Below are 25775 nucleotides of genomic sequence, written 5' to 3' on the forward strand. Positions count from 1 at the left end.
TTTCATATCAATACATGTAGAACAAGACAATTTTCTGTTGGAGACCAAGTGAAAACCACTGTTCTCAAAATGTTAAAATGTTAGATTTTTTGTCAACCTAAAAACACTTAAAGCTGTATTAGGTAATTTTTATATATAAAAAAGTTTTTTCACAAATTTGTTAGAACTGCCACTATGTCCTCAAAGTAGAAAACAACACAGATAATCTGTGAAAAATAATTGAGCTCCCCTGCCTCCTTCCTGTGGTCCTACTGCCATTTGCAGAAACGCACTGCTCCCAGTAAGAAACAACCAATCAGAGCCAAGAGGAGGGTCAAATTCTACTGTCAGGACATAGTGAGAGTTTTAAAAATGTGTATGAAACATTTCTATTTAAAAAAAAAAAAATCACCTACTGATTTGTGAGAACATTGTTTGGAAGTCTATATTATTTAAAACCGTTTTTTCCCGGATGTTTATTAATAAGATTTATAAGGGTGATATTACAAAAGAATACCAAGATAAAACTAACTGTACCCTGGTCATAATGTTATTATACTAACTCTGTTTTATCAAAGTTAAAGATATGTATCTTCCATTCTGAAGCTTTCAACTGATTCTTCCCGTAACGAAACATGAAAGTAAATATGTACACAAAGGTATATTTATGAAAAAATAAAAAAAAATGATCAAGTGAGACGAGCCCATTAAATCTTTAAAATATCATGATTTTTTAGACACAGCTCCTGATAATTATCCATATTATGTTATTAAATTAAAATGCGTCAGGACTTCCCTAAACCCAAAGTTGCTACTTTAACTGATTGTATTGAAGTAGGAGGTTGAAAAACAAGAACACGATCATTGTTCATATTCTGGATTTGGTGCGAACTTGCACTTAAAAATTGTCGCTTTAAATTTGCTAACAAGCCGTCAAGAACCTCCTTAGCTGTTCCGTTGTTTAATGGTGTACAGTAAATATGTAGCAGCATATTTAAGAAATGAAAACTCATTTTGTGACGTAAAAGTGCCTCTGACTGAGTGGAGATTAAATTAGGATTTTCACTGCTGCTCTTTTCTCCATCCAAACCAGAATCGCTGCAACCTGAACGCACCACGCACCCTGCAGTCATCAGAGGCGACCTCTGCAAGCCACACCTCCCACAACAATGAGTCACAAGAATCAAAACCTTTTAAATACATTTTTTGTCTTTAATGTATTTACAAGCTTTACTCTGCTCTGTAGGTCGGAAGAAGTATTACAAGCATCTTGTTTTCAGCGACCCTGGCCATTAGCTTTTGAATGCTGAACTTTAGTTCTTTATCACTTTGTTCATCTGCGTAACTTGATAAGTTCTGATTTGCATCACTTCCTAGATGCATATTTTCCCTCTCTTGAGGTGCTCATAACAACGCAGAGTGAGCCAAGGCTGAAGAAAATAACTTCCTGGTAATGACAAGATGACCTTTGACCAACAGAGTTATGAGTTCTTGTCTATTCACTCCTTTCTTTCATTTCTGCTTCCCCTTCATCCTAAAATAAAGATGCTTTTTACCCTGTTCTCAACCAGAGTGAAATCCAGGGAGGATATTTATCTCACAATTATTTTGTTATTATAAGTAATTATATTGTTATTTCTGTTGTCGCGTTCTTGTTGTGAGCATCTGCAAATGTTAAATAATTTTCGTATTTGCAGTCCTTAAAAAAATAATAAATTAAGGAGTCCAGAACCTATTTATCTTTAAGTCTCTTCTTAAAAAGTAACAAAAAAAGTAAGTTAAAATTTAAAACAAAAATATTTTCTATGTATGATACAGTATTTAGTGCTTCCACCATTGGAATCCAAACTGAAGATGGCGGTAGGTTTCAGGACTGTACCGCAGGGGGAGGGAAAACAAAACAAAAACAAAGTTCCAGCCGTAAACACGTCGCCCTGTCCGTGCAGCCACTTGAAAAATTTGTTCTGCTGTTAAGGATGCCGTTCCACTACGCCGTGTCCCGGGAGTCGCCCTCGTCAATTATCCTCCGACTCCTCCTCGGCTTCCCGCAGCCAGGTGAAGAATGCGGTGACGGACTTGAGGGCCACGCCCTTCCCGTCCTGCTCGGCAGGGTCTTTGCTCGACTCCCACTTGTAGAAAGCGTCCTCTGAGATGACGTCCTCGTCATACAGACAGTCGAAGAACATCCGGAGAAGATCTGCAAGAGAGCAGAAACGCTGCTGTCAACCTCCATTCCCTCCCACATCTTCCCTCCATATCTATGATCGACACATGCTTTATAAAAATATTTTATTTTAATCTTTACGTTAAAGCTGCAGTATGGAACTTTTATAAACAATGTGCTTTTTACAACTGTCACTATGTCGTGACAATATAATATGAGACAATCAAAAGAAAAAAGAAAAAAAAAGAGCTTCTCTGCATCCGTCCTGCTGCCATCTGCAGAAATACATCTGCAGTCAGAAACAACCAATCAGAGAAGGAAGTAGGCAATAATCCCCGTGTTCCTGCTGCTTACATTTCCTTCTTTCTCTTTGCTAAGCTACAGCTAGTCCCCACAGCAGAGCTTGTCATGAATGCTCAGGGACGTTACCATGGCTACCGATTATAGTGGATAAACACTTTCCCTTTAACAGTAAATTGTTTCTCTGTTATTGACACAGCTGCGGTGCATGCACAAGTGATTGACGGTGCTAAGACCCTCCTCCTGGATCTGATTGGTTGTTTCTGACAGCATGGTGCATTTCTGCAGGTGGCTGTAAGACCACAAGGAAAAGATAGAGCTCAACTTCTTCAATTTGTGATAGTTTTAACAAATATGTAAAAAAAAAAAAAAAAAAAAAAAATGCTAAAAATTACATACTGCAGCTTGATCCGGAAACATATCAACCAGGTTGCGGCTGCTTTCCTTTCATTAAAGACCATAAGACTGAGGATGTTTTGTTTGTGTTCCTGTTATTCTAAATATTAAGGGCTATTACACATTCTTCATGCCCAAAACTGAAAAAGATGTTGACATTTTAGGAAGTGGTATTTGAAACAAACTATTTTTTTACTTTCAAGTCTGTACGAGCCCCATTTTGTGCTTTTTGATTTTATAAGGTAAAAGGTAAATAACTGTAAAGCGTAACACTGAAAACTTTATAGTTAAGAGCAGTTTTTATAATATCTATAACATCTGTGTTCAGTACTAACCACCCTCTTAGGTTTTAAGGATTAAAACCATGGCGGTATTTGCTTTGTTTGAGCACTTACTTGGAGGCTGATCGAGGGAAACGATCAGCGCCTGAAGTGCATAAAGTGCTTGCAGCTGTCGCTCAGTGTCTGAGTTAAGGTACTTGAGTAAAACAGGCAACCTCTTCTGGATGATGGCCGTGTCCACACGACAGTTAGGGTTCTCATCTGTGGGCGAAGTGCAAGAGGCAGAGTTGATGCATGGAAAGCTGCTCTGCTTGGAGTTTGGCGCTGCGTACATGCAGACATTAACGAAGATGCGTCTCTTCGTTAAAGTGCTTACCTTTCACTGCTGCTTTACACACAGCCGTCATCAGAGCCCTCAGGAAGGGGGACGAGCTCGCCTGGGACTCATCCAGGTTTGCCTGGCGAGAAAAACAAAATCAGCTCAGTTAGCTCATGCCACTAACGAAAAGGAAACTAGTTCAGCAGCAACAACAAGAACGCATGTTGGAAAGAATGCTTTAAAAAAAATAAAAATAAAAAAATAAAAAACACGTGTTTATATTCGGCTGGCTGACTGCGCTGCCAACTCCATGTTAAACTTTAATGGAAGCATTAGCGTTAGCAGTGCTCTTCAGACTACAAAAAAAAAGCACTTAAAGGGGATTAAATAACTGAAGTACATGTGTTAGAGTGTGGCTGATGGAATATCACAGCTCTTCTTTAAGTACTTGATAGAAATACAAAAAAAAAAAAATTGACTTGGCTCCTGCATCTGTTTCCATTTCTGGTTTCTTCCTCTCAACCTGTGCTTGATCACAAATAGTGTTTGATCTCTTAGTTAAACTTTTCTGAAGTAATTTTGCTGAAGCAACAAATCTTACAGTCAGGTATCTTCAACATGCATCATGACCGGTGTTAATATTTATGCACTGTGTAACATTTTCAAGCCTTTTTTTTTTGAAACAAAGTATGTTTTTAAGATGAATAATTTTTAACTAACTGACATCATAAACTGAATTTTTGTCAATATGATTTTGATGTATCGGAAATAATTCGATATAAATGGTAATCAGTCAAGTATGAGATTGTATATGTTGTGAATTGGTGTAACATAAATAAACTGAACTGGACTTCTGGGTGATTTTCAAGTGGCGTACCTCTACCCAGTCGAAGATGTGCTCGTCGCTCGCCATGTCCTCCAGGAGGAGCTTCTCTAGCTGCCGACTCAGCTCCTCAGGAGACAAGATCCTTTTGGCCTGCACCTCCTCAGGACTCGAACCTTCAGACTGAAGGAACTGGAGTTTCTGTTTGGAACAAAATAAAAAGGAGAGTGAAGTGACAAGGATGAGACGGACATAAAGTGTCCGTCTCATCACTTTATGTCTGAGACGGACATAAAGTGTCCGTCTCAGATGAGCGAATTTCCATTCGCTCATCTGAGCGAATGGAAATGGCAAAAGACTTAAACCAGTGAAATAAAATAAAAAAATCAATAAAAAAAAACAACAAAAAACAAAACAAATGTTTTCTCAGGTGAAGGATCTGCAGCTCCTCTCTTTTTCCTTCCAAACCTGTTGTGAGATGAAATCCTGGACTTCCTCGCCTTCTGGTAGCAGGTCGGTCCAGTTCAGGCCCGATTCCCTCCACAAAGATCCCACATTCCTATGGCTCTGTTAAAACAAAACACAACATCATCCATTTTTTCTGTCTGGACTGTGTCTTGTTTACTACACTTTACAATAAATGTATAGTAATTCAATATAGTAGAATTGTAGTAAAACTAACTAAATGCTATGAATGAAAGTGCACATCACAAGGTAAAAACTTGATGGTTTATTGTAGAAATTTGTTCATTATGGTACATGCTACAAAAATGAGTGCAGGCGACATAAAAAAAAAAACAAAAAAAACTTATGCTGCTTACCATTTGTTTGCATAGTATGTGCAGTATTTCAGATATTAAGATCCCAGCTCTTCCAACAGGAAGCAAAGGTTTGCTTAATTCACTATAAACAAACAGAAAGGGGTCATGAAGGTTATGTAAAAAGGTGGAACACAGAGAAAATATGTACTCTCTTTCTGGATAAACATGTGAAACATTCATGCAGGATCACCTGAAGAGCTCTCTCATAGAGAAGCATCCGTCCTTCAGCAAAGGGCTGAGCAGCTCAGCCAGGTACAGCCATATGTGGGGAATGTCGATGGCCATGTCGTCGGCCAGCTCCAACGTGTCTGTAAACCTGAGGAACCACAAACAGCAGCAGAGCTTAGAAACAAAAGGTTCAAACTGAAATTAAGATGGAGAAATACACACTTTTCAGAAAACATCTGAACCATTACGATTACTTTGGTAATCCCCGTTACCAAACTAATCTGCATTAGTTTCTACCAAAATGGTTACTAATCTTCTTGGGGTTTAATTTACAAAATATTGAAATAGTCGTACAAAATATGGGATAATTTTAACATGAACTCAATATGTACAAAATAGTAAGGCTTATGCGAGACCTTTTTACAAAAAAACATATGAAGCTGGATTAAAAGAAAAGAAAAAAAAACAGGATATCAGTGCTCCTAAAAGGAAGTGTGGAATTTAAATCTCTGATGTTTTTATGCATCTTATTCCATTTGTGAACTTTTCTGTCGACAACAGATTTTAGTGCATGCCACAAGTAAAAAAAAAATTAACCTTTTCTCCTTGATTTTTTCATAATAATGTATAACTTTATACATGATTTGCTGAAGAAAAATATATTCAGTGCAGTAATTAAGTTAAAACTGTACAAAACAGATACATTTTGGACTTATTATGAAAACACCTTTGTCTATAAATATGTTCTACTCAAAGCTTAAATGGCTTCACCAGGTTCAAATTCACTAATGGAATGTCATTGTTATTGCATTTAAGGCAAAAAAAAAAAAAATGTTTATTTTTTTTATTTAAAAAGGAATTAATTTTTTTTGTTTATGTGCATCTGTTAATGCATTTCTAATACCATCTAAAAAGGCTTAAGTGGTTAAAAAAATATTTTGAATGTGACATTTAATTATTTTTTTTTATCCGGTTAATCATCAAAATAATCAATTGCTAAAATAATCCTTAGTTGCAGCCCTAATATGTACAAAAATATATTTTTACTAATTTGCAGAAACAGTTCTGGTGCAAACTTATGCTGTGCTGGTTTCCCTCTAAAGCCTGAGGCCTGCAGCAGGTGGACTGACCCTCGGTATAGCTGTGCTTTGGGCAGCATTCCCTGCTGCACCAGCTGGAAGAGGAGCTGGCCCATGTGGTCCCGTGTGATCTGACTGCGCTCCAGGGTCGACTCCACCCCGACGCGCACAAAGATGTGCAACTGAGAGCCCAAGTCCAGCTCGTCCACACACTGGACAGCCTCCTGCAGGAAAACGAGATATCATCATCAAAACAAAAATGAGCAGGACAAACAGGACAACTGGAACTGGAGCAGATTACACGGGAATGAACCCTGAGAGCTACAAAATTATTCTAATGACTGCTGGTCAGGACTGAGCCTGAAGGCATACTGGGCTTTGAAGGAAACGTTGACATGAATCTGCAGGAAAACACTCCATTTAACTAGCAGTGTGTTGAATTCAGAGCTACCTTGTAATCGTTTATGTGCAGAAACTCGTCAATAATGGACTTTGACTTCCGTTCGATCTCCTCCTCTGACCGGGCAGGCCTGTCTGGCTTCTGAACCGCTGGCTCAGGTTTCACTGGAATAAGAGCGACATTCAGATCAATGCTGGGTCTGCTCTGATAAAAGCCACATAGAAACACACCGGCCACATCTTATTCTAGCAAAACAGAGTCTGTTAGTGAGCCATCTTGTTCAATATGTAACTACACAATGACAAAACAACAATCTGCCGATTTTAATCACATTAGAAAAAACACCAGTGTTCTCACCAGGTTCCCTGACTTTGCTGCGCTCCGGCTCGGTCTTGTCCTCAGCGACGCTCGGCCTCCGGGGTTCTGCTCCCTCCCGCTCTCTTCGCTGCTCCTCCGGGTTTTGAGTCTCCAGCAGCTCTTTGGAGCTGCCGCCCCTGACGAACGGGCCGGGCCGCGACGACGACGACGGGGCCGAGATCAGCGGCTTTTCGCTGCGTTCTCTGACCGCATTGTTCCGACTGCTGGGAGGTGGAGAAGAAAAGGTCAACAGAGCGGAGGAAAACCAGTAGCTACCAGTTCCAGGTGTGGTCCAGGTGGGTTCTACCTTCCCAGAGTTCTTCTGGAGTCGTAGTCGGGGTTCTGTGGAGGCGTGGTGGAGGGCTGAGGTAAAGGTGTGGACTGCAGTGCAGAGAAACGGTTCAGGCCAGCGGTCCGAGATAGTTCTGATGGTTTGGGAATGAAAGAGAACAGTGACAAAAATCACAATAAAATTGCTTTTTTTTCCATCCATTTGTCAAGAAAGACAAGGTTTGTAATAATTTTCCCAGTAAAATTCAAGCCCTTTTCAAGGATGTTCAAGAAAAGTTTTCAAACTTTTCCAGCACCACATTTTGGAGATTAAAAAAAACATAAATGAACAGTTTTAAATCACTACTATATAACATAATTTATGACTGTTAATAATGTTTATAACATAATAACATTATAAAACTGAGAAAAGTAAACTAAAACATAGCAAAATGTTATGTTTTGTAATCTCTCACACACACCTGACTGTCAAACAAAACACATATTTAACAAAAAAAGTCCCCCAATTTCAATCATTTTGTTTAAAACACAAAACACAAGACAATCATTGACCCATTAGGGATAATAAACAATTACATTGAAAAAATCCAAACAAATTGTGTTTCTGCTCATATTATATGAATATTAGGTGAGAAAAATGTGTGAATGAAAATATCTGCTTTCAATTAAAATAAGATTTTCCAAATTTAGGCTTTTAATCAAACTTTTATTACAAAACTGTGCAGTTTTGAAATCAAGCACTTTCAAGAACTTTATACAGAAATCAAGCCTTTTCCAAACCCTGAAAAAACAAACACCTAATTGTAATTCTAGCATTTTTAAGGATTTCTAGCATTTGTACAATCCCTGTAAATTGAAAATGCATTTAATTTATTTTTTTTTTAATTAAACGGAGTTTTGAAATGTTGAGGAAAAGGTTAGATATTCAGAATTTTTCTAGTTCCAGCTAATGTGAAAATAATCATGTTAACCTTAACCACTGGGTCTTACTTGAACTTCATTTCACAACTGAATCAACTTATGCTGCATGTTTAGTTCAATGTTTTAAATCTTGTTCGTTTTTAAGTTGGTTGCCCTCTTACCCGAGTCGCTGGCTTTGGCCCCTCCACTGCTGCCCTTCACCCACGTGACTTGAGCCCGAGGGCCCAGCTGGATCTTCTCATCCATCTGAGGCTGTGAAATCAGTTTTTGTTACATTTACTGTGGGAAAACATCAACAGATTAAAAAAACAAAAAAGCAATGAGAATGTTCAGCCAGAGATCTAATGATTTATAAATGAAAATAGTTGAAAACTAACCAAAAGGCCCCAGAGAAAGCATTTAAAAAGCAGAAGTTAAAACAAACAAAACAAAAAACAAATGTCCCCATAAACCTATGGAAAACTTGGGAGGTCAAGAGAGGTGCTAATTAGCCCATAAATCCTGGAAATGAAATCAAGAAGTAGTTACAGTCTATGGTCCAAAATTAAATTTTATTTTTGTTTTTGGTCATTCAGTACCCAATCCATCCAGCAGGGGAGGCAACTAAATGCACTGCAGAAGCTAAACCACAATAATGCAGACCAGATGAGGGCAGGGAGCCTTTAAAGAACAGTTCTGTTCCACAAGACACATCCTGTTGGTATGGAAACAGTGAATTATATTCTGCCAAAAGAAAAAAAAAAAACATGCAGCCCTGAGTGGCAGCGGAGGACAAACGCTTAATGAAGGCGAGACGTGTCGCGACATGACAAACTAAAGGACAGTGCAGAAACAGTTCAACAAAACATCAGCATTGGCTTGTTACCGAGCAGTTGGATACTTTCTTTGTTAATTAGTTTCTCATTTCATAACTTTAAATTTAAAATTTCACTTATGCAGTGTTAATGAATGCATAACAAGAAAATCTTCTATTGAGTCTAGTGTATAATTTCAAGTCAATTAACAACTTTGCAAAGTTTCTCTTACTTCAATTTCAGAGTAAAAAAAAAAGAAAAAAAGTCACTCAAAAAATATTGAAGAATTATTATTTCTATTACAGAGAGAAAGACTACGAGCTGGAAAGACGATTCTCTGCCTGCATAACATGGATTATTCATGTATAACATTTTTGGATCTTCTTGTCAGAACCAGAATCAACATCTTCAATAATCTGAGCTGCTGTAGCTTTTTTTGTCGGAGCACACATCTCCGCTTCACTTCCTGTATTGTCACCTTCCTAAAAAATGGCTACAGTCATTTTTTTTGTTTTTTACCAAAGGTGATTTATCCAAACCTCTTTATTGGCAACAGATGAGTCAACTCTTGTCAAACTTGCTCAAAGTCCTTTACTCGTCCATCGGCACCTGGATGTAACTTATCGGGCCTCCGACTGGATAATTACTGCAGGGCAATTATCTTTTAGCTGGCAACAAGCTATTTAACCCCAACTGATCCAATGAGTCACTTCACGTTTTTTTTATGGTCATGGAAAGATGTTGGTGTGTTTAGGGTCAAATGAGGAGACTGAAGACTTTGGGTAAAGAACTGTCTAATGCAGTGGATTGGGTCTGAACAGCTGTAATTGACAAGTTGTCCCAAAAGATATTTTGATAAACGATAATATTGTCATTTTGAGACCATTTTCAAATAATATATTGATAAGGGCATGATAGTGCAAGTTTGCCCGTTCAAAGACTAATAAATTTTAATTTTGTAAAGAGCACTTAACACTGGAACTGGAAGACATTTTAAATATCCAAAATAAAACCCAACAACCAAAAACTATAAATAAAGTAGAAATAAAAATGGAAATATTTAATTTTAAATATGGAATATCAGAATGGAAACATTAATTATCAGAATGGAAATGATTAAGCTTATTTAAATTTATCATTCGATTAATTGATTAACTGTTTATTGAAACAGGATTACATGCATGTTTCATGCCAAATAAAAAGTGACATGACTGTTCAGACTGCAGATTGCTTTGAAAACAATCATATGTGAATCCGAATTTGGCACAAACTTGATTTTTTGGGGGGTGAAAAGATCAGAATCTGGCCGTTCAGATTGCTGTGTAAAAGCTGAATATGGGTCACATTTGGGGAAAAGAAAGCGGATTTGGGTCGAATCCGCCGGCTGTGTGAACCCAGCCTGTGAGCCTCAGGCGAATGGCTCACCTTGGAGATCTTTGGGATCTTATTGGGGTCGATGGTCCTGCTGTTCTTTGTCATGGGCACAGTGTTCCAGGTTTCCTCTTTGCGGGATTCCCTCTGCTCTCGTGGATCTACGTCACCAAACAAACACGCCACAAACAGGAAGAGAAAATAGAATTTTATCATGAACTCAATGATTCTGTGATATTGTACCTTTTATACAAAGGACATTTGAGACATTTTCCACAGTTACTGTCGCATATGATGAAATATTATAAGTCAGGTGACAGATGGGAGGCAGTGGGGGGGCTTCCTGTCTGCTGCTGGGCACAATGGGATTTCTGCAGGCTGTACGGACAGGAAGTGTGCCTGCATGCCTGCAGGGTTCCCGAGCCGATGTGTGAGTCTAAGCTTTAAAGAGGATTCCGACTACAGGACTGACCCGGCCGTCTCTTGCTGTCTTTGGAGAGCAGCTGCTGGTGAACCTTTCGCTGCTCTTCCTGCTCTTCAATCTTGGCCTCCTTGTGGATCTGTTCGATGGTCTTTGGGCCGGAGTCGGCTCTCCTCGACACCCAGTTGTGCTGTAGAGGAGACGGCACGACATTTAGCTCCAACAAGGCAGCTCAACATCAACGCCACGATTAATACTCTAGAGCTGAAACGATTAATCGGATTAATCGTGACAAATCGACTACTGAAATAATCTTCAGCTAATTTAGTAATCAATAAAATGTCAACAGCTGGTGTATGCTCAAAAAAAAGAAAAAAAAGGCCATTTTGCTGGAAGAACACAGTTATTAAGCCGTAACTTCACAAAAAATACATACATTTTGCATTTAAGATAAATGTCTAATTATGTTCTAGCCAGAAGTCAAGTATCATGGTTTTAGCTTCACCTGGTTCAAATTCTCTCTCTCTCTCTCTCTCTCTATATATATATATATATATATATATATATATATATATATATATATATATATATATATAAATCATATTAGGAACCTTTTGCATCAAATTATTCATCAGTTAATTGAAAAAACTAAAACAAAAGAACATCTGAATCCTCTGCTGTATTGATGCTAAGTCAAGGAGAAAGGACTGATATTATGATATCACATCAAAATATTAGTATGTCTTTAGCTGCAGATGCCTCCTTTGCTATAAATATTCTAGCATACACTAATGGAATGCTTTGTTATTGCATGTGAGGCAAGAAAAAATATATTTTCGTATTAAATTGTTTATTTGCATATTCTAATGCATTTCTAATATTGTATAAAAACGTTAAGTGATTTAATGAAAAATCTAATGAATAAGAATTTTTTAAAATCTGATTCATCAATTACTTGTCAGAATAATCAATAGATTAATTGATTCGTAAAATAATCATTAGTTGCATCCCAGATTAAAACCTGTTCAATGGCTGCCCAAAGTAGTAATCTTACTTTCTTAAATCATTAAACTGGTTGATTATCCACAAATCAATCTAAAAAGCTGAAGACTTTTCAGACAAAGAAAGTAAAAGGCTCAAGAGCCATGAATAATAATAATTTAAAAAAAAAAATCCATGTGTTAAAACAAACAGCAGCCACTGACTAACCAACCTGAACCTGCTACTGTTGTTGAGTTGATATGAAAAAGTAAGTGTTAAAGCCCCTTAAAAAAAGAGGATGCTAACATATACAGGATACTCTTTCATTTTTCATAAATTAATTTTGGCTGATGAAGCCATTTTTTCTAGTTACTCTTAATTAATGAAAATATTTCTTATTTTAATCATCCGTCAAGAATTTCGAATGGGAAACTCCCTAAATTAGCTGTCTGAGGACATAAACTGAAGGGTTGGTAGGTTTTCCTCCTTAACTACTTTGTTCCTTCACATAAATTATTTTATTACATTCCATTTGCTTACTTGTTTAATTTAACTGGCCCATGATTCAGGGTTTCTTCTCACGATTTTTTTAATGCAGTTACTGCACCACATAACTGGTTTAATCATCTGATGTTGCTCATCTTAAACGTGACAGTAGATTTGAGCAGATATGAGCAAACTGTTTTTGCCACTGTGCCTCTGGATAAAAACCCATCACTATTTTTAGAATACGATTGGGAGACTAATCAGTCTTTCTTGTAAAAGAGTTGAAATTTGACTCGAAAGCTGATGGCACACAATAGGTTCAGCACAACATGACCTGAACAGTCAAGATGACATTCCAGTGAGCAAGAAAAGAGAAACAATGAAACAAACCTATGCGGGAAAGAGCGCACCGTGAAATCTGAACGAACGTATGAAACTTATCTATGAAACTAAAAATAAAGTACCAGAATGACACACTCACCAATCTTAGGTCTATAACATCCTGGAGCATAAACCGTATCCTAGATGATGTCTTCCGCTCCTTGACAATTTTTTCCATTTGGTTGAAGTACTGATCCATGCGAGGCTGCAGAGGAAAAAAAAAAACAGTGTTGGGATGGTTTGAAATGAGCTTCTGTTTGATTAGGAAGGTGATGCCAGAAAATAAAATCTTCTATGGATGTAATCCCAGGTACCTGATCTGGGTACCGACTGAGAGAGTCCTGAAGAATCAGGATTATGAGTTCCTGATACCTGCTGTTCCTCCCGTGAGAGAGACAGACGCATTTTGCACTGGCCTTTTTTTTTTTTTAAACCCTCGATTATTTTTGGCATGGATCCCAAAACTGATTTACAATTTCTAAAGATTATGTTTGTTTATCAAACTGTTTGTTCTGCTGAGAATACAAGTTTTTTTTTTTTTAACTTTTTACAATAATTATAATATTGCAATAAAGCTCCAGCCTCTCGTCATATAATCTGCTCTGGTCAGATATTCGGACTTAAACAAATGTTACAGAGTTTTACAATGTGCAAAACAAAGGAGTACCTTCCTTAGATCTCTTTTCTTTAATTTTGGGCTGAATTATTAGCAATCTATATCAAAACAGAGATTAAAAAAAAAAAAACTAAACAAAAAAATATTTTGCAGGAAACCGCCAGGAACAAAATATGAAATTACTGAATTCTGTAGCTGTTTGTGTCTGCTCAAGTTTATCTTTAGAGACAAGCGAAGAAGCTATGAGCCTTTCAGGTGACAGAGTAAGCCTGGACTGGACAGCAGAAACTCCAGCCAAGATTAAATATTTTATCACTTTCAAGAAAAGGAAGAACATTAGAGATTCCAGAAACTGGAACGACACTGGTGACTGAGCGGCAGGGTGTCCTTTTACTGCACTTTAAAATATATGTATGGCATTTATTTCATTTAATTTTACAAAGGACGTGAACAGGACTAACTTCCTCCCTGTGGCCGTTTTGAAATGACTGATCAGACAGAAAGTCCTGATCAGATCGTCATCAGCCAACAGCCATTAGCAAACACCTGGTGGAGCTTATCATACAAACTACTTCTCAGTTCAACGCTCCAAAGAACAGATGCAGAAAGGATAATGTAGGAGCATTGTTGTGGTGACGTGTTGAAGATAGTGTGTCGGAAAGAGTAGGAGCTTCTTAAAGAGACAGAGGCCCAATTTCAAAGCATCTAATTGTGAAGTCACATTTCTTTTAAGTTATTTGATATGTATATTAATATATAATATTTTTATAACAGATGAAGTTAACAGTTACTTGATTGTGCTATAAAATGGCAGTAAGTGCCTAGAAAATACATAATACTACCTTTTAAAGTACTGACTAGTGTTTAAAAAACCCTCATCACTCAAAGATACAGAAGAATAGTTGTATAAATTAAACAGGAATGACAGAAAAATATTGGCACCATTTACTGACATTTGTCCAATTCATTTTTCTGTAACCTGGAAACACTTTTCAGAAGGAACACTGATGCAGCAAAGCAGGTCTAATTCACATCTAGTTTCCATGCTGTTGAGAAGATAAAGCACATCCCAATGTAAATGGTACCCAACCACTACTGGATCAAATCCTACCACAAACCTCACTTTTACGTCTTTAAAACCTTAGGAGTCCAACATCCAAGCTGCAATAAAAACACCAATGGCACATCTCGTCAAAAAGATTATAGGTGGCATAATGCAGTGTAGCCGTTTAAGAGTAAACTAATCCCAAATGAAAAGCTAACCTGACACACAGAGAACAGTGTGTATTTTTGCTCTGTGTCCAACAGAGATGCCAGGCATGTTTATGGGAACACGAGGTGCTTTTTTCCCCAGTTGTTTAGAACATTTCGGGGCAATTAAAGTCTGTTAAACTGAGTTACTAACCTCCACACTGTAACTTTATAGTATTGCACCGACAAGGGGTTTCAGTCGAACGGTTTAACCCTCAAAGCTAGAGCAATCTAGTATATTTCTTTAAACCTGCCGCTCACCTTGGCCTTTTCAAAGTCCAGGTCCTTCCCAATGGTGGTAAGCAGCCTGCACAGGCACTCTAAAGACTCCTCGTCGTGGTTCTTCAGCAGCTTGACCACACAGTCATGCATGATGGCTTCGGTCAGCATCTTGAGCTTGAAGAGCTCGCCGATGAACTTGATGTTGCCGATGGAGCGCCGCCTGGCCTTGTCCTTGGCTTCCTCCAGCTCCTCCTGAAGCCGCTCGCGCTCTGTCGCCTGACGCCGAGAAGGACAAACATCAGCCCCAGTAGCTGGAAGCGGATATAGAAAATGCTAATGAGAAGACAAACCGATGCAGCAGAGTCCAGCTCTTTCTGCTTCCTCTCGAACACCACGTCGTCTGCCTTGTCTTTCTCGAACTCCTTCTGGCAGCGATTTAGCAGCAGTTTGCGAAAGTTTACAGTGGAGTTGGGTTTGTCTGTCATCTGCACTTTGAGCTGCATAGAAACAACAGATAAAAGTCGGATAAGGGAAACCATTTGACTTGGCGTCGCAGCAAATAAGATGCAGTACTCTCCATTCTATTTATTTATTTTTTTGCTATACACCTATGTTAGTTGATTAAAAGCATTGCTCACCGTAGCTAGGCACCGACACATTTGTCCATAAGCCACAGAGAAGCTGGGCTCATCAATGGCCTTCTCAAAAACCAGGTCGATGACCCCTTTGAGCCTCTCCTCCGTGTCGATGGTCAGATCGGTGACCTGCTTCATCAGCTGGTTGAACTTTTGTGGTGTTAGCTTGTTCAGGATGCTTCGTACCTTCCTGAAGAGCTCCTGCAGCAAAAAGAAACAAAAATACCCGTAAGGGAAGCTTGAGTTCAGACGTTAATGTAGCTTAGTGTTGAGCATGTGTTTGAGTTGTTTGTGTTGTTTTGTTTTCCTGCCTGTGTTTTCTGCGTCTCTGGATCCTCTGGAAGGCCCTCCCTCTTCATGCCGGGCTTCCAGGCGTTCTCTGACTTCTTCAGCTGAACATCGTCGTTGACAGACACGTTCACGATGATCTTCCTGGGTGGAGGCCGGCGTGTCCCCATGTTCATCAGCTGTGATGCAGAAAACACATGGCAGGGCATTTATTGTACCGTTTATTGTGAAAAATTTGTTATAAGAATTGTGATTTATTGTAAGCTATTGTTACGATAAATTACAGTTACTGTTCAAAAAATTGATTAAAATTTTGTTTCCTATTTTCTCCTGTTTTTTTTCCATAAGAGGAATAATAAATATCAATAAATTAAAAAAAAATATGATTAAATGAAGCCTGTAAGTCCAGTTAAGTGATTTTAATCACACTTCTTTAAGTATGTGGCATCCTAAAGAAGCTGAACGTTTTTCAAGAACAACATTTATCCAGTCATCTAAAAAATTAGCAATAGCTTTTTTATGGTCACTTTTATCGTTATTACAATAGTTCTACAAAATATTGTAATAAAATTCTAATTCTACAAAGGAGATCAGTTTTCCTCTTGGTTTGTAGGTTAAAATTCTTGGACAAAAAGTAGAAATCCACATTTTTCTTATGATTTTATCAGCTTTATTTTTCCTTGATAGCCAATTTATATCACTCAAATATATTTACCCTGCTATAGCTGCTGAAAGAACATGTTTTCTCACCCGGAGTGTGTGTGATTTTATGAATGGCTATGGTCTGGGTTTATGTGTGTGTGTGTGTGTGTGTGTGTGTGTGACTCACAGCCGCTCCTCGTCCTCCGGTCATCTGCCTCCCAAAATCGGCGAAAGCAGGTGTGAAATCGGGACCCCTGGAAATCACCCTGGAGTCCACCGCCCGAGATGGCAACTTGTTTTGGTTCATCTGCGTGACACAAAGCATACACACCGTTACGCATGTGTGCACACGCCAGGCTGAGTTGAACAGCAGGGGGCGCAGTGATCTTCTAACAAATCTGGCAACAGAGCAGAAGGGGCTCAGCATGCCCTGTGTGAGAGAGTGTGTGTGAATTTCTTCCTCAGCGATCCTCTATAGTTGACCTGCTATTAATGATGGGCAGATCAAAGCATCAGCGTTTGATTTATGATCAGCACTTTCTAAACTGATATTAAAATATGCTTGGCATGTTCAGAGAGACAATCAGTACTTTGGAACCAGATGTGGTGGAAGTGAAGAGCAGGAAAAAAAAAAGAAAAAAGAAGAGTGGAGTGTGTGGGGGAGAACAAGTCAGACTTTTTGTCGTTCAGCTGTCCACCACTTCCTCTCTGAGTTTTTCCAAAGAAACTCGGCTCTCTCCCTGTGAGAAAAGCGAAACTTTGGGACGGCACCAATCAACTGTTCACCGTTCTGTTTGAACAAAGTGGGGGGAGGGGCATGTAATGTTAACGCTGCCAAGGGTGACATAATAGCAATGTGATTTTAATCAAAACAGCATTTCAACGGGCCATATGCTCCACCCATACATAGACGTGGGTCTGAGAAGCAAGCCAAGCTGCTTCAACTTTGATCAAGATGTTCTGACAAACTAAAACCACGTCCATGTTGTTTCACTGTGAGGCAGCAGAAAATAAATTGGATTCATTTAACAGATCACCCAAAAGTGGAATCAGCACCACAGATTATGCTCATAATTAATTAGTTTATTCTTTATTGCTTCATCTTTAGACACATTTATGACAAAGTCCCAGCACGAGCTTTCATAAGTAATCTTTCCTCCAACTAATAACCTATAATTCTGATTAAATAATCATTTCAGATATATTTAAACAGATGAAGCTACATAATAAAAGACTTGGTTACTTTATTATTAGTGCAGCTGTTGGATAATAATTATCTACGGGAGACCCAGTTACAACATGAATTTCTCCCCGACGAGCAATTTTACTTAGCAAAGAGCTTCAGACGAAAAAAGGAAAACGGCAGCAGAAATTACTGATTATGTCAAACCCATTGGAAATCAAGCAGCAGGAAGTCTGACAGTTCTTTGTGTAAATAACATGAGTGAAAATTTGTGGATGTTTCAACAGAATGTTGAGGTTCATTTAAATAGCAACAAAATAACATCATAAGCAACTGAAACAAATGGTGACATATTGGTTTATCTTCCATATGAATTAATCAGAATCAATAAAAAAAAGAAACAGAGTGACAAATTAGGGACAACATTTTAATTTCTCAGAGAATTTGAAAAACAATCACCAATAAACATTTTTTTTTTTTTTAAACATTTGCTTTGGCCTTTGAAGCCTTTATTCAACGACAATCTGAACAAATTTGGAAAGATGGAGGAGCGAGAAACGGTTACCAACTAAGCCAAATGGCATCAAAAGAAAAAGGGATTTTCAACACAAATACTACGAGTTACCAGTTACTGACACTTTCTGTGAACAATTAGCCAAAGTGGATGATTGCCAAAGAAGCTGGCTGTATCCAGCAATGGTAATGGAAAGTTGAGTGGAGGAAAAGCTCAATAGGGATCATGTGTCAAACTAAATATGTTCTTTTTAAAGAATGATGATATCTGCGTGACCTTACCTTGTCTAGCACCACATCGCTGATTGGTGGGAGCCCCTCGGGTTTCTGTATGCACTGAGGCATGAACTGGAAGCCCAACAGGAAGTCTCTGCCATACTGTCGCTTCCCACTCGGATCAACGAGGTCTGGAAAACCAAGCAGGTTTGAAACCAAAATAAAAATTAAAAATTAAAAAAACTCAACAAGGAAGTCAAACAGTGTCTTTGCTGAAGACTGTCACGAAAAAATAAGGATTTGTAGAAAATCTTGTCCGCTGAGACTTCTTACCTTCCACATCCTGAGGAGCCCCCGTGGAGTTCTCCTTGTCTCCAGGGGTGGCGCCACCGTCGCTGCTCTCCGTCTCCGAGGTGTGGCCCGCTCCGTTTCTCAGGGGTTCAGACTCCGCCTCGCCGTTCTCCTCAGAAACGCTGGACTTTTCGTCAGCATCGGGGCTGCTAGTGGGAGCAGGGGCCGAGGGGAAGACTGACGGCAGGGGCCCAGAGCTGCAGCTGAGGGGGGCCAGCTGAAGGGCCTGGTCACCAGCAGGCGAGCCGACAAATTTAGGCTCCTCCTGAGTGGACACCAGATTCAGTCTTCAGATTTTCTCAAATTAAGATTCTGCTTTTCTGCAGTTTCCTCAACATCTTATTAGAGCAATAAATGGAAAAAACTAAAACTAAATTAGGGCTGGGTGATAAATCTATCTTACTGACTAATCAAATTTTTGGTTTTTGGAGATTTAATTTTGGGAAACTGGACAATGCTCTACTTCATAGTGATGTCTGCTTTTCTCAAGGCCGCCATCTTGTTTGACAAGCATGTTTTACTGCTTCTATTTATTTGGACTTTGGATTCAGATCAAATCTAAGACCAGATGTAAGGGCCAGGTTGAGATTTTTTAGTACAAGAATACAGTCAAATCAGTCGAAATAATGCGACCATAAAGACGTAATATTAAAAGAACAAAAGTAGTAATTCTATGAGAAGAAAATGAGCATTTTGTGAAGCAGTACTTTGCTCCAAGTTATACAGATAATACCTAGAAATACTTAATCTTTTAACACTTTAATAGCTGATGATAATAGAAATGATCATCAGATCTATCGAAGCTTTTTTCCCTCTTTTCTAATTTTAAGATGTTTTTTCTGGTAGAATTGCATTTTTTTCTGCTAATACTGTGTCTATGTTCTTGACAATTAAGTAAAAGATTCAGCCTGACTCCGAAACTCTGTTATACAACTCACAGAGGGAAAGATTGAAATAAAAGCCACTTTTAGAGGGAATTTTTTATTTTTTTACTCATTTGTGAATTTTGTTTTGTAGGAAAAAAATAGAAAAATTGGAAATCTGCACTGGCATGAAATTTCTTTTTCCAATTCATATCGCCCAGCCCCATGTTAAATCTGTTTCACATGAATGGAAAAATAATTACTTTTCAACAAAACAGCTGGATGAAAACCACCCACATAAAAATCCAAGCAAAATAGACAGAGACTTGTAGATCTAATTTGGTTTTTTTATTATGTCAAAATTAGTTTGGCATATTTATTTTTGAATTTTAAGTTGTCAAAAAATGATAACCGCATGCCGTATACCTTCTGTTAAGACTTGCAGTCACACTGAGGAGGAAAGACCTTATTGGCTAACAAAACACTCCTCAAGTCTTAAGGATTTTCTCACTTCTAAAAAACTTCAGTCTCCAAATGAACCAGAATCGCCTCCACATGCTTCTTTTTGCGTAGCCATTTGTATCACTCTGAAACAGACGGTAAACTGAACCAACTTATAATCTAAGCCAGTGAGACGTGGTTCAGTTTGGAGCTTTTTGACTTGAAATAAACACTTTACAGAACTTATCCAAAAGCCTGAAATAAGCAGCTTGAGGCTATTTGTTTCCATTTGATGATGTGACAACAAGCCTTTGGGGCAACACCCTTAAAAAAAGCACAAACCAAAAGCTTAGCAGGACGGTTAAAGATGGCTGATGTCGTCTTGCCGTATTTTTTTGAACTTTAATGACCGAATGTCATTTCCGTCTGCCTCCCTTCTCCACATGTGGAAATATTTTTCTCCTGAGCTTTTGCCTAAATTGTTTCTTTTCTTTCGCCCTTACTCACTCTGTCCCACTACACTGACACTTTCCACTACAAGAAAACCAAATACCAACATTTTGTTTAGTCACCAACTGTTTGGTTTCCAACAAACAGACCTCATCGTCCTTGTGAGGTGCATCTCCGGCACAGAACATTTCATTTGGTTTTCTCCAGGTCTTTGGTATAGCAGAAGAAGTCTGATTAACTGCAAGGAAACAAACAAGTATTAATGTGCAAAGCAGGTAAATGTAAATATTTCAGTGTGTGACAATGGTTTGTCACATTTATTTCTGGTGAAAAGTTTTGATAGACAAAGATAAGCCGAGTTAATTTAAAAAGACAGATTAAAATTATAACCTCATTTATTAAGAGAAAAAGGAAATCAGAAACAACTTCCACATATATGAAAAATTTACTTATTCACTTCAATCACCTCGAGCCACAGAACGCAATTAAGATGTCAGCGTGTGACTCAAACTTTACCTGACAGAAAAGTCTTGTGAGAAAAAAGTAACATAAAAAACTAAATAGAACATAGAACATTAAATAGTACTTTATTTAAGGCCAACTAATTTTGTAAAAAAATATATTTTTAAGACATTTTTAGGCCTTCATTTTAGATACATTCATTTAAACCATTCTAAGGTTGTGGAGAAACCCTGTATTCAATTGTTTGTTTGACAAGCAACATAAATAAAGTGTCCAAAAAACAAACAAAAATCTATCTGATGATTTAAAACGTCAAAAATAGGACAAAAAAGCAAAACCACAAGAAATCTGTGCCCAACTCATACAAACAAAAGCATCCAAAGTTGAACAAAAGAACATTCAAGTCTTGCTAGTTGAAAGTGAATCCCGTTACCTGTTGTAGGACTCCTCCTGATCAGCGCCTGTTGCTGGGAATCCATTTTGCTCTCGCTTTGCGCCTCCATCCCTGCTCTGGAGATGAGGTCCTTTACGTCGAGGGTCTTGCTCGGCTCGTCTGCCTCTGCTGTGGCCTGCACAAGAGGTGGGAGGCCGGGGGGGAGCATGACTGGCAGGGCTGGGAGGGGGCTGGAGGTAAGGGTGACAGGCACCACGGCGACAGGTGACAGAGGGGAGAGCGCAGCAGCAATTGGCACCTCTGGCCTCATGTCAGTGGGCGCACTTTCAGAGGAGGAGGAGGCATCTCTGTAAGCGGGAGCAGAAGCCGGTGGGACGAGGGAGACTTCGAGAGCCACGGCGTCGAGCTCACTCCCCGAGTCGGCGAGGCCATTCAAAGCCTTGGGGGCAGCTGACGGAGAAGCGTCGAAAGTCTGCGGCGGGTCTGGAAGAGTTGTGTCCGTGTTGGGCATGTGAGGTGCTACTATGGGTGATTTGCTCTCTCCACCAGAGGAGGCGACTGAGGCAGCGGGCTCCCTGGCTGAGGGACCGACGCTGGCTGCTGTAGGTGGCGCAACGGCTGTGGCGGCGGCGGCGTGGAAGGGAAGCTCCGGCTCAACGGAGACGGAGGGCTCAGACACAGAAACGTCGGCCTCCAGTCTCTCTAGAGGGGCTTCAGGCTGCAGGAGCGCAGGAAAGGAAGACGTCTGGACGACTGGCTCCAGTTTTGGCAAATCCACTGATAAGAGGAAGAGAAAGAAAGAAATGATGCAGAAGGATACTAAACAGTGATAATATTACTTAAAGTAAACGTTGAACAGGGTTTGTACACATTTCCCACAGTAAACGTCAAGCATTTTTTAAGCATTTTCAAGGTAAGTTTTCAAACTTTTTCCAGCACCACGCTTTGGAGATAAAACAATACAAATGACAACACTTTCAATTCACTATTGTGACATCATTTAATCGATCAATGATGTCTTGTGACTAAAATATAACTGAATTTTACGTTTTGAACATTTTCTCTCATACGCCCTATAGCACAAAATACTAATTTAGCACAAAAAAAATCCCTCAATTTCAATAACTAATGTATAAGACAACCTTCATTTCAATTAATAAGTCATAGAATCATTAGAAATAATAAACATGCATTACATCGAACAAATAGGTTTGTGTAAAGGTGCATGAAGTTCAAATTAAATGTACAAATTAAATGCTTAAATAATTTCTTCCTACAGGGAGTTTTTTTCTCCTAAAGATTTATTACAAAACTGTGCAGATTGAATAGCAAACAATTTCAAAGACTATGTAGAGAAATCAAGCACTTTCCAAACCCTGAAAATATCTTTTTGAAATTTAAGCATTTTCAACAATTTCAAGCACTGATAGAACCCTATTTAAGGAAACAAGAGGAAATGTTTTAAAATGTATCCAGTTAAAGTGCTAAATTCCAGTTGAAACAAGAAGAAATATTTTGCACATGGTCATCGCTTGGACCAAAGGTATCATTTTTGTGTAATTTTGTGCTTGAAGTAAAAATTGAAAGATCATTTGAACTTGTTAGAGCGTGGGATGTAGGAAGGAGGTTTTTTTGGGGGGCAGACCTGGCCCTGGTTTGGTGTCTGAAGCCCCGGTGGTTAGCGGCGGCTGCTGCATCTGCTGCAGCTCGAGCGCCAGGCCTCCGGGATGAGCCTGTTGCTGCTGAGGGGGCGGGGGCTGCGACTGCTGCTGCTCCGGAGTCTGGCTGCTGCTCGGGTGCTGTGATTTGAGGGAGAAAATGCGAAGATAATGAGGGTGCAGCCATAAAGTCCATCAACACAGAAAACCAGAAAATAGAGGCACTGAAATGTAGGCAAGTAAACATACAAATACACAAGACCACAAGTGGGGAAAAAGGAGACAGCGGTGGATGAGAAACATGATGGGGAGGATGACTGTGGGAGGAATGGAAAGGATGAAAACGCAGGACAATGAAAACATGGAGAACAGGAAAGACGCCGTGGAGACACCCAGGAAAACACAAAGAGAAAAAAGTCACTAACATTCCTCTTCACAACCTAGACGAGAAATCCAATTTGAAATCAATTTGTCTCATTTGTCTGAGGATTGTTCGCGCAATCCAAGTTACTCTAAGCAGCAAGTCAAACTAATTACATTTTCTTTCATGCTGACTCAGGAAAGTCAGGGCTATCAGAGGATTCTGCAGGAGTTTACAGACTGATGCAACCTACAGTAAAAGGCAGGGAAAAACAACCAGCAATGCGAAGAAAGCAGGTGGAAAACAGAGAGAGATGTTTTCAACATAACAAGGCCTTGAGCCTCTTACCACATGCCTTAATGTTCTACAGAGCCTTATGAAATTATTCTATTTGGGGTTCAATAGTTCACACCTTTTTCAGATTATTTGTTGGGAAAATTGTTAAAAATGATTCATTTTCCTTCCTGTTTACAATGGTGCATCTCTTAGTGTTGCTCCATCACATAAGACCACACTGAAGACATTCAGATTCGTATTTACTACCCAACATATCTGCAAAATTTAAGGCGTAATAAACCACTGAGTTTTTACTAATAAAGTTACGACTCTTGGAATGATTGTCATAAATTACTAAGAAAGAACTTCCCGTTTGTTCCTAAAGTTAACTCATGGCTCTTCTCATAATGTGAATGTATCGTAGGTCTCCCAGAGTCCTAAGAGAGCCATACCTGTGGTGGTGTTGGGGTGGAGGAAGGGGGACCGACAGGGGGCGTTGAGTTCCTGCTCCCTGAGCCCCCTGCCAAGATCTCTGCTGTGATATCCTTACCGCCCTGATTTGGGTCGCGGATACAGATCTGTGAGGACAATGGCAGAAAAAAAAGAAACAGGACCTCACTAAAGTCTTTAAGTCTGAGGCCAAGCAGAATGCAGACACAGTGAATGAGCCTCACCTAACAACCTTAACCGATTATGAAAATAGCCGATGAATTGTGATAATTAATTATTAAAATAATCAACAACTAAATTAGTAATCACTTAACCATTAACTGGATTATACAGACTAAAAAAAAAGACAATTTTTGGAAACAGTAATACACTCAGTGTAGTAATTAAACCAAAAAAAATATACATTTGCATTTAAGATTAAAATTTTCCTTGTCTGTGAATTTGTTCTACCAAAAACTCCTTTCACGGTTTTAGCTTCACCTGGTTCAACTTCTGTCCATTAATAAGCACCTTTTGCTATCCAGCTATTAAATCCAGTTAACTGATCGGTCGATCAAAAAAAATAAAATAAAATAAATAAAAATAAACAAAAACAAATAAAAAAATCACCAGAGCAGCCTTACACTGTACTAATGTTAAGTCAAGCAGAAAAGGCTGAGTTTTCACATATTAAAGTTAGAAATAATCTTTAACTGAATATGCTTCCTTTGCTACAAATGATCGAGTGTTCACTAAAGGAATGCTGGATATTGCATGTTAAGTTTGAAAATGTTTTTATTTGAAAAAGGAACTGTATTAGTTGTTTGCATTTTTTGTGCATTTCTAGCATTGTATAAAAAAAAGAATAAAACGTTTCCAGAATGTGCCAATGTTTTTTGTTTTTTTTTTAATACAATTAATCATCAGAATAATTGATTATTAGAATAAATGTTAGTTGCAGCTCTAAGGCTGTGTTCACACTGCAGCCTCACGTGACTCAATTCCGATTTTTTGTCAAATCGGATTTTTTGCGTGGCTGTTCACACTCCCAAAACAAAGGGTGACCGGGCAAACGTCCTGAAAGGTACTGATATTTCTGTTACCAAGTTAATTAGTGACTTAATGTGTACAAATGTCAAACACAAGAACTTGCAAAAGAACAGAAATCAGAAAAAACTACTAAGGTACTTACTGTTTTCTTCTCACGCCTGGTTGGTTGAGGTTGCTGTTGTGTAGGCACTATGATCGAGGTTGAGTGGGGGAACAGAGTCTGGCCAGGGTAGAAGGTTGGCCCCGCTGTAGGAACGGGAGCAGGGACAGAGGGTGAAACCGGAGGGTGGTACCTGAGGGAATCTGTACCAGATTACAAGAAAAGAAAATAACATTTTTAGTAAAAGCAAGATTCTACTTCCAGAATCCTGGAAGCAGATTTCTGGAATCACAACGAGTGGTTCTGATGTGAGATTGCATGTGCTTAATGACAGGTGGAAGACTCACGGTATGGGTTGGAGTACTCCCCTGGTCCTGGACCGGGGTAGAAGGTGCCAGAACCGGGCGGCTGCACTGAATACTGCTGTGGCGGTCCCACATATTGTGTACTGGGCCGATACTGGAGGGACGCAAGAGAAAGTGAGTGAAAAAAAAAAAAAAAAAAAAAAAAAAACACACACACACAAAGTGTTTTAATATTTTTAAATTGGGTAAAAAAAAAACAAAAAAAAACATGACAGATACTGACATTAATAAGCCTGCGACTATGTTTGTGTTCAGCTAATTATTAATATATATAGT

At 38.8% G+C, this 25775-nt stretch overlaps 1 protein-coding gene across 14 annotated transcripts in view; it reads right to left on the reverse strand.

Moving 5' to 3' along the window:
• Positions 1-1162: 1162 nt before the first annotated feature.
• LOC106936328 (eukaryotic translation initiation factor 4 gamma 3) overlaps positions 1163-25775 on the reverse strand; it is a 62275-nt gene continuing 37662 nt past the window's right edge. For 9 of the 14 annotated variants that reach the window (XM_015017241.1, XM_015017240.1, XM_015017242.1 and 6 more), the window contains 28 exons: positions 25482-25593; positions 25177-25337; positions 24008-24142; positions 22906-23059; positions 21300-22037; positions 20554-20642; positions 18633-18915; positions 18366-18490; positions 16575-16694; positions 15769-15924; positions 15461-15658; positions 15173-15319; positions 14862-15098; positions 12834-12938; positions 10937-11075; positions 10519-10625; positions 8461-8551; positions 7395-7512; positions 7088-7311; positions 6782-6894; positions 6382-6554; positions 5274-5399; positions 5084-5165; positions 4731-4829; positions 4317-4463; positions 3497-3578; positions 3235-3381; positions 1163-2176 (listed from right to left, as the gene is read on the reverse strand). In XM_015017241.1, the coding sequence (XP_014872727.1) occupies positions 1995-2176; positions 3235-3381; positions 3497-3578; positions 4317-4463; positions 4731-4829; positions 5084-5165; positions 5274-5399; positions 6382-6554; positions 6782-6894; positions 7088-7311; positions 7395-7512; positions 8461-8551; positions 10519-10625; positions 10937-11075; positions 12834-12938; positions 14862-15098; positions 15173-15319; positions 15461-15658; positions 15769-15924; positions 16575-16694; positions 18366-18490; positions 18633-18915; positions 20554-20642; positions 21300-22037; positions 22906-23059; positions 24008-24142; positions 25177-25337; positions 25482-25593 (4590 nt within the window). In that variant the 3' untranslated portion in view covers positions 1163-1994. The remainder of the gene's footprint in view (positions 2177-3234; positions 3382-3496; positions 3579-4316; positions 4464-4730; positions 4830-5083; positions 5166-5273; positions 5400-6381; positions 6555-6781; positions 6895-7087; positions 7312-7394; positions 7513-8460; positions 8552-10518; positions 10626-10936; positions 11076-12833; positions 12939-14861; positions 15099-15172; positions 15320-15460; positions 15659-15768; positions 15925-16574; positions 16695-18365; positions 18491-18632; positions 18916-20553; positions 20643-21299; positions 22038-22905; positions 23060-24007; positions 24143-25176; positions 25338-25481; positions 25594-25775) is intronic. The other 5 variants (XM_015017246.1, XM_015017234.1, XM_015017244.1 and 2 more) reach the window with 3 other exon arrangements.

The sequence above is a fragment of the Poecilia latipinna genome, unplaced genomic scaffold (genome assembly GCF_001443285.1).
Source record: "Poecilia latipinna isolate Pla-1442-1.1 unplaced genomic scaffold, P_latipinna-1.0 Scaffold2118, whole genome shotgun sequence".
Lineage (NCBI taxonomy): Eukaryota > Metazoa > Chordata > Actinopteri > Cyprinodontiformes > Poeciliidae > Poecilia > Poecilia latipinna.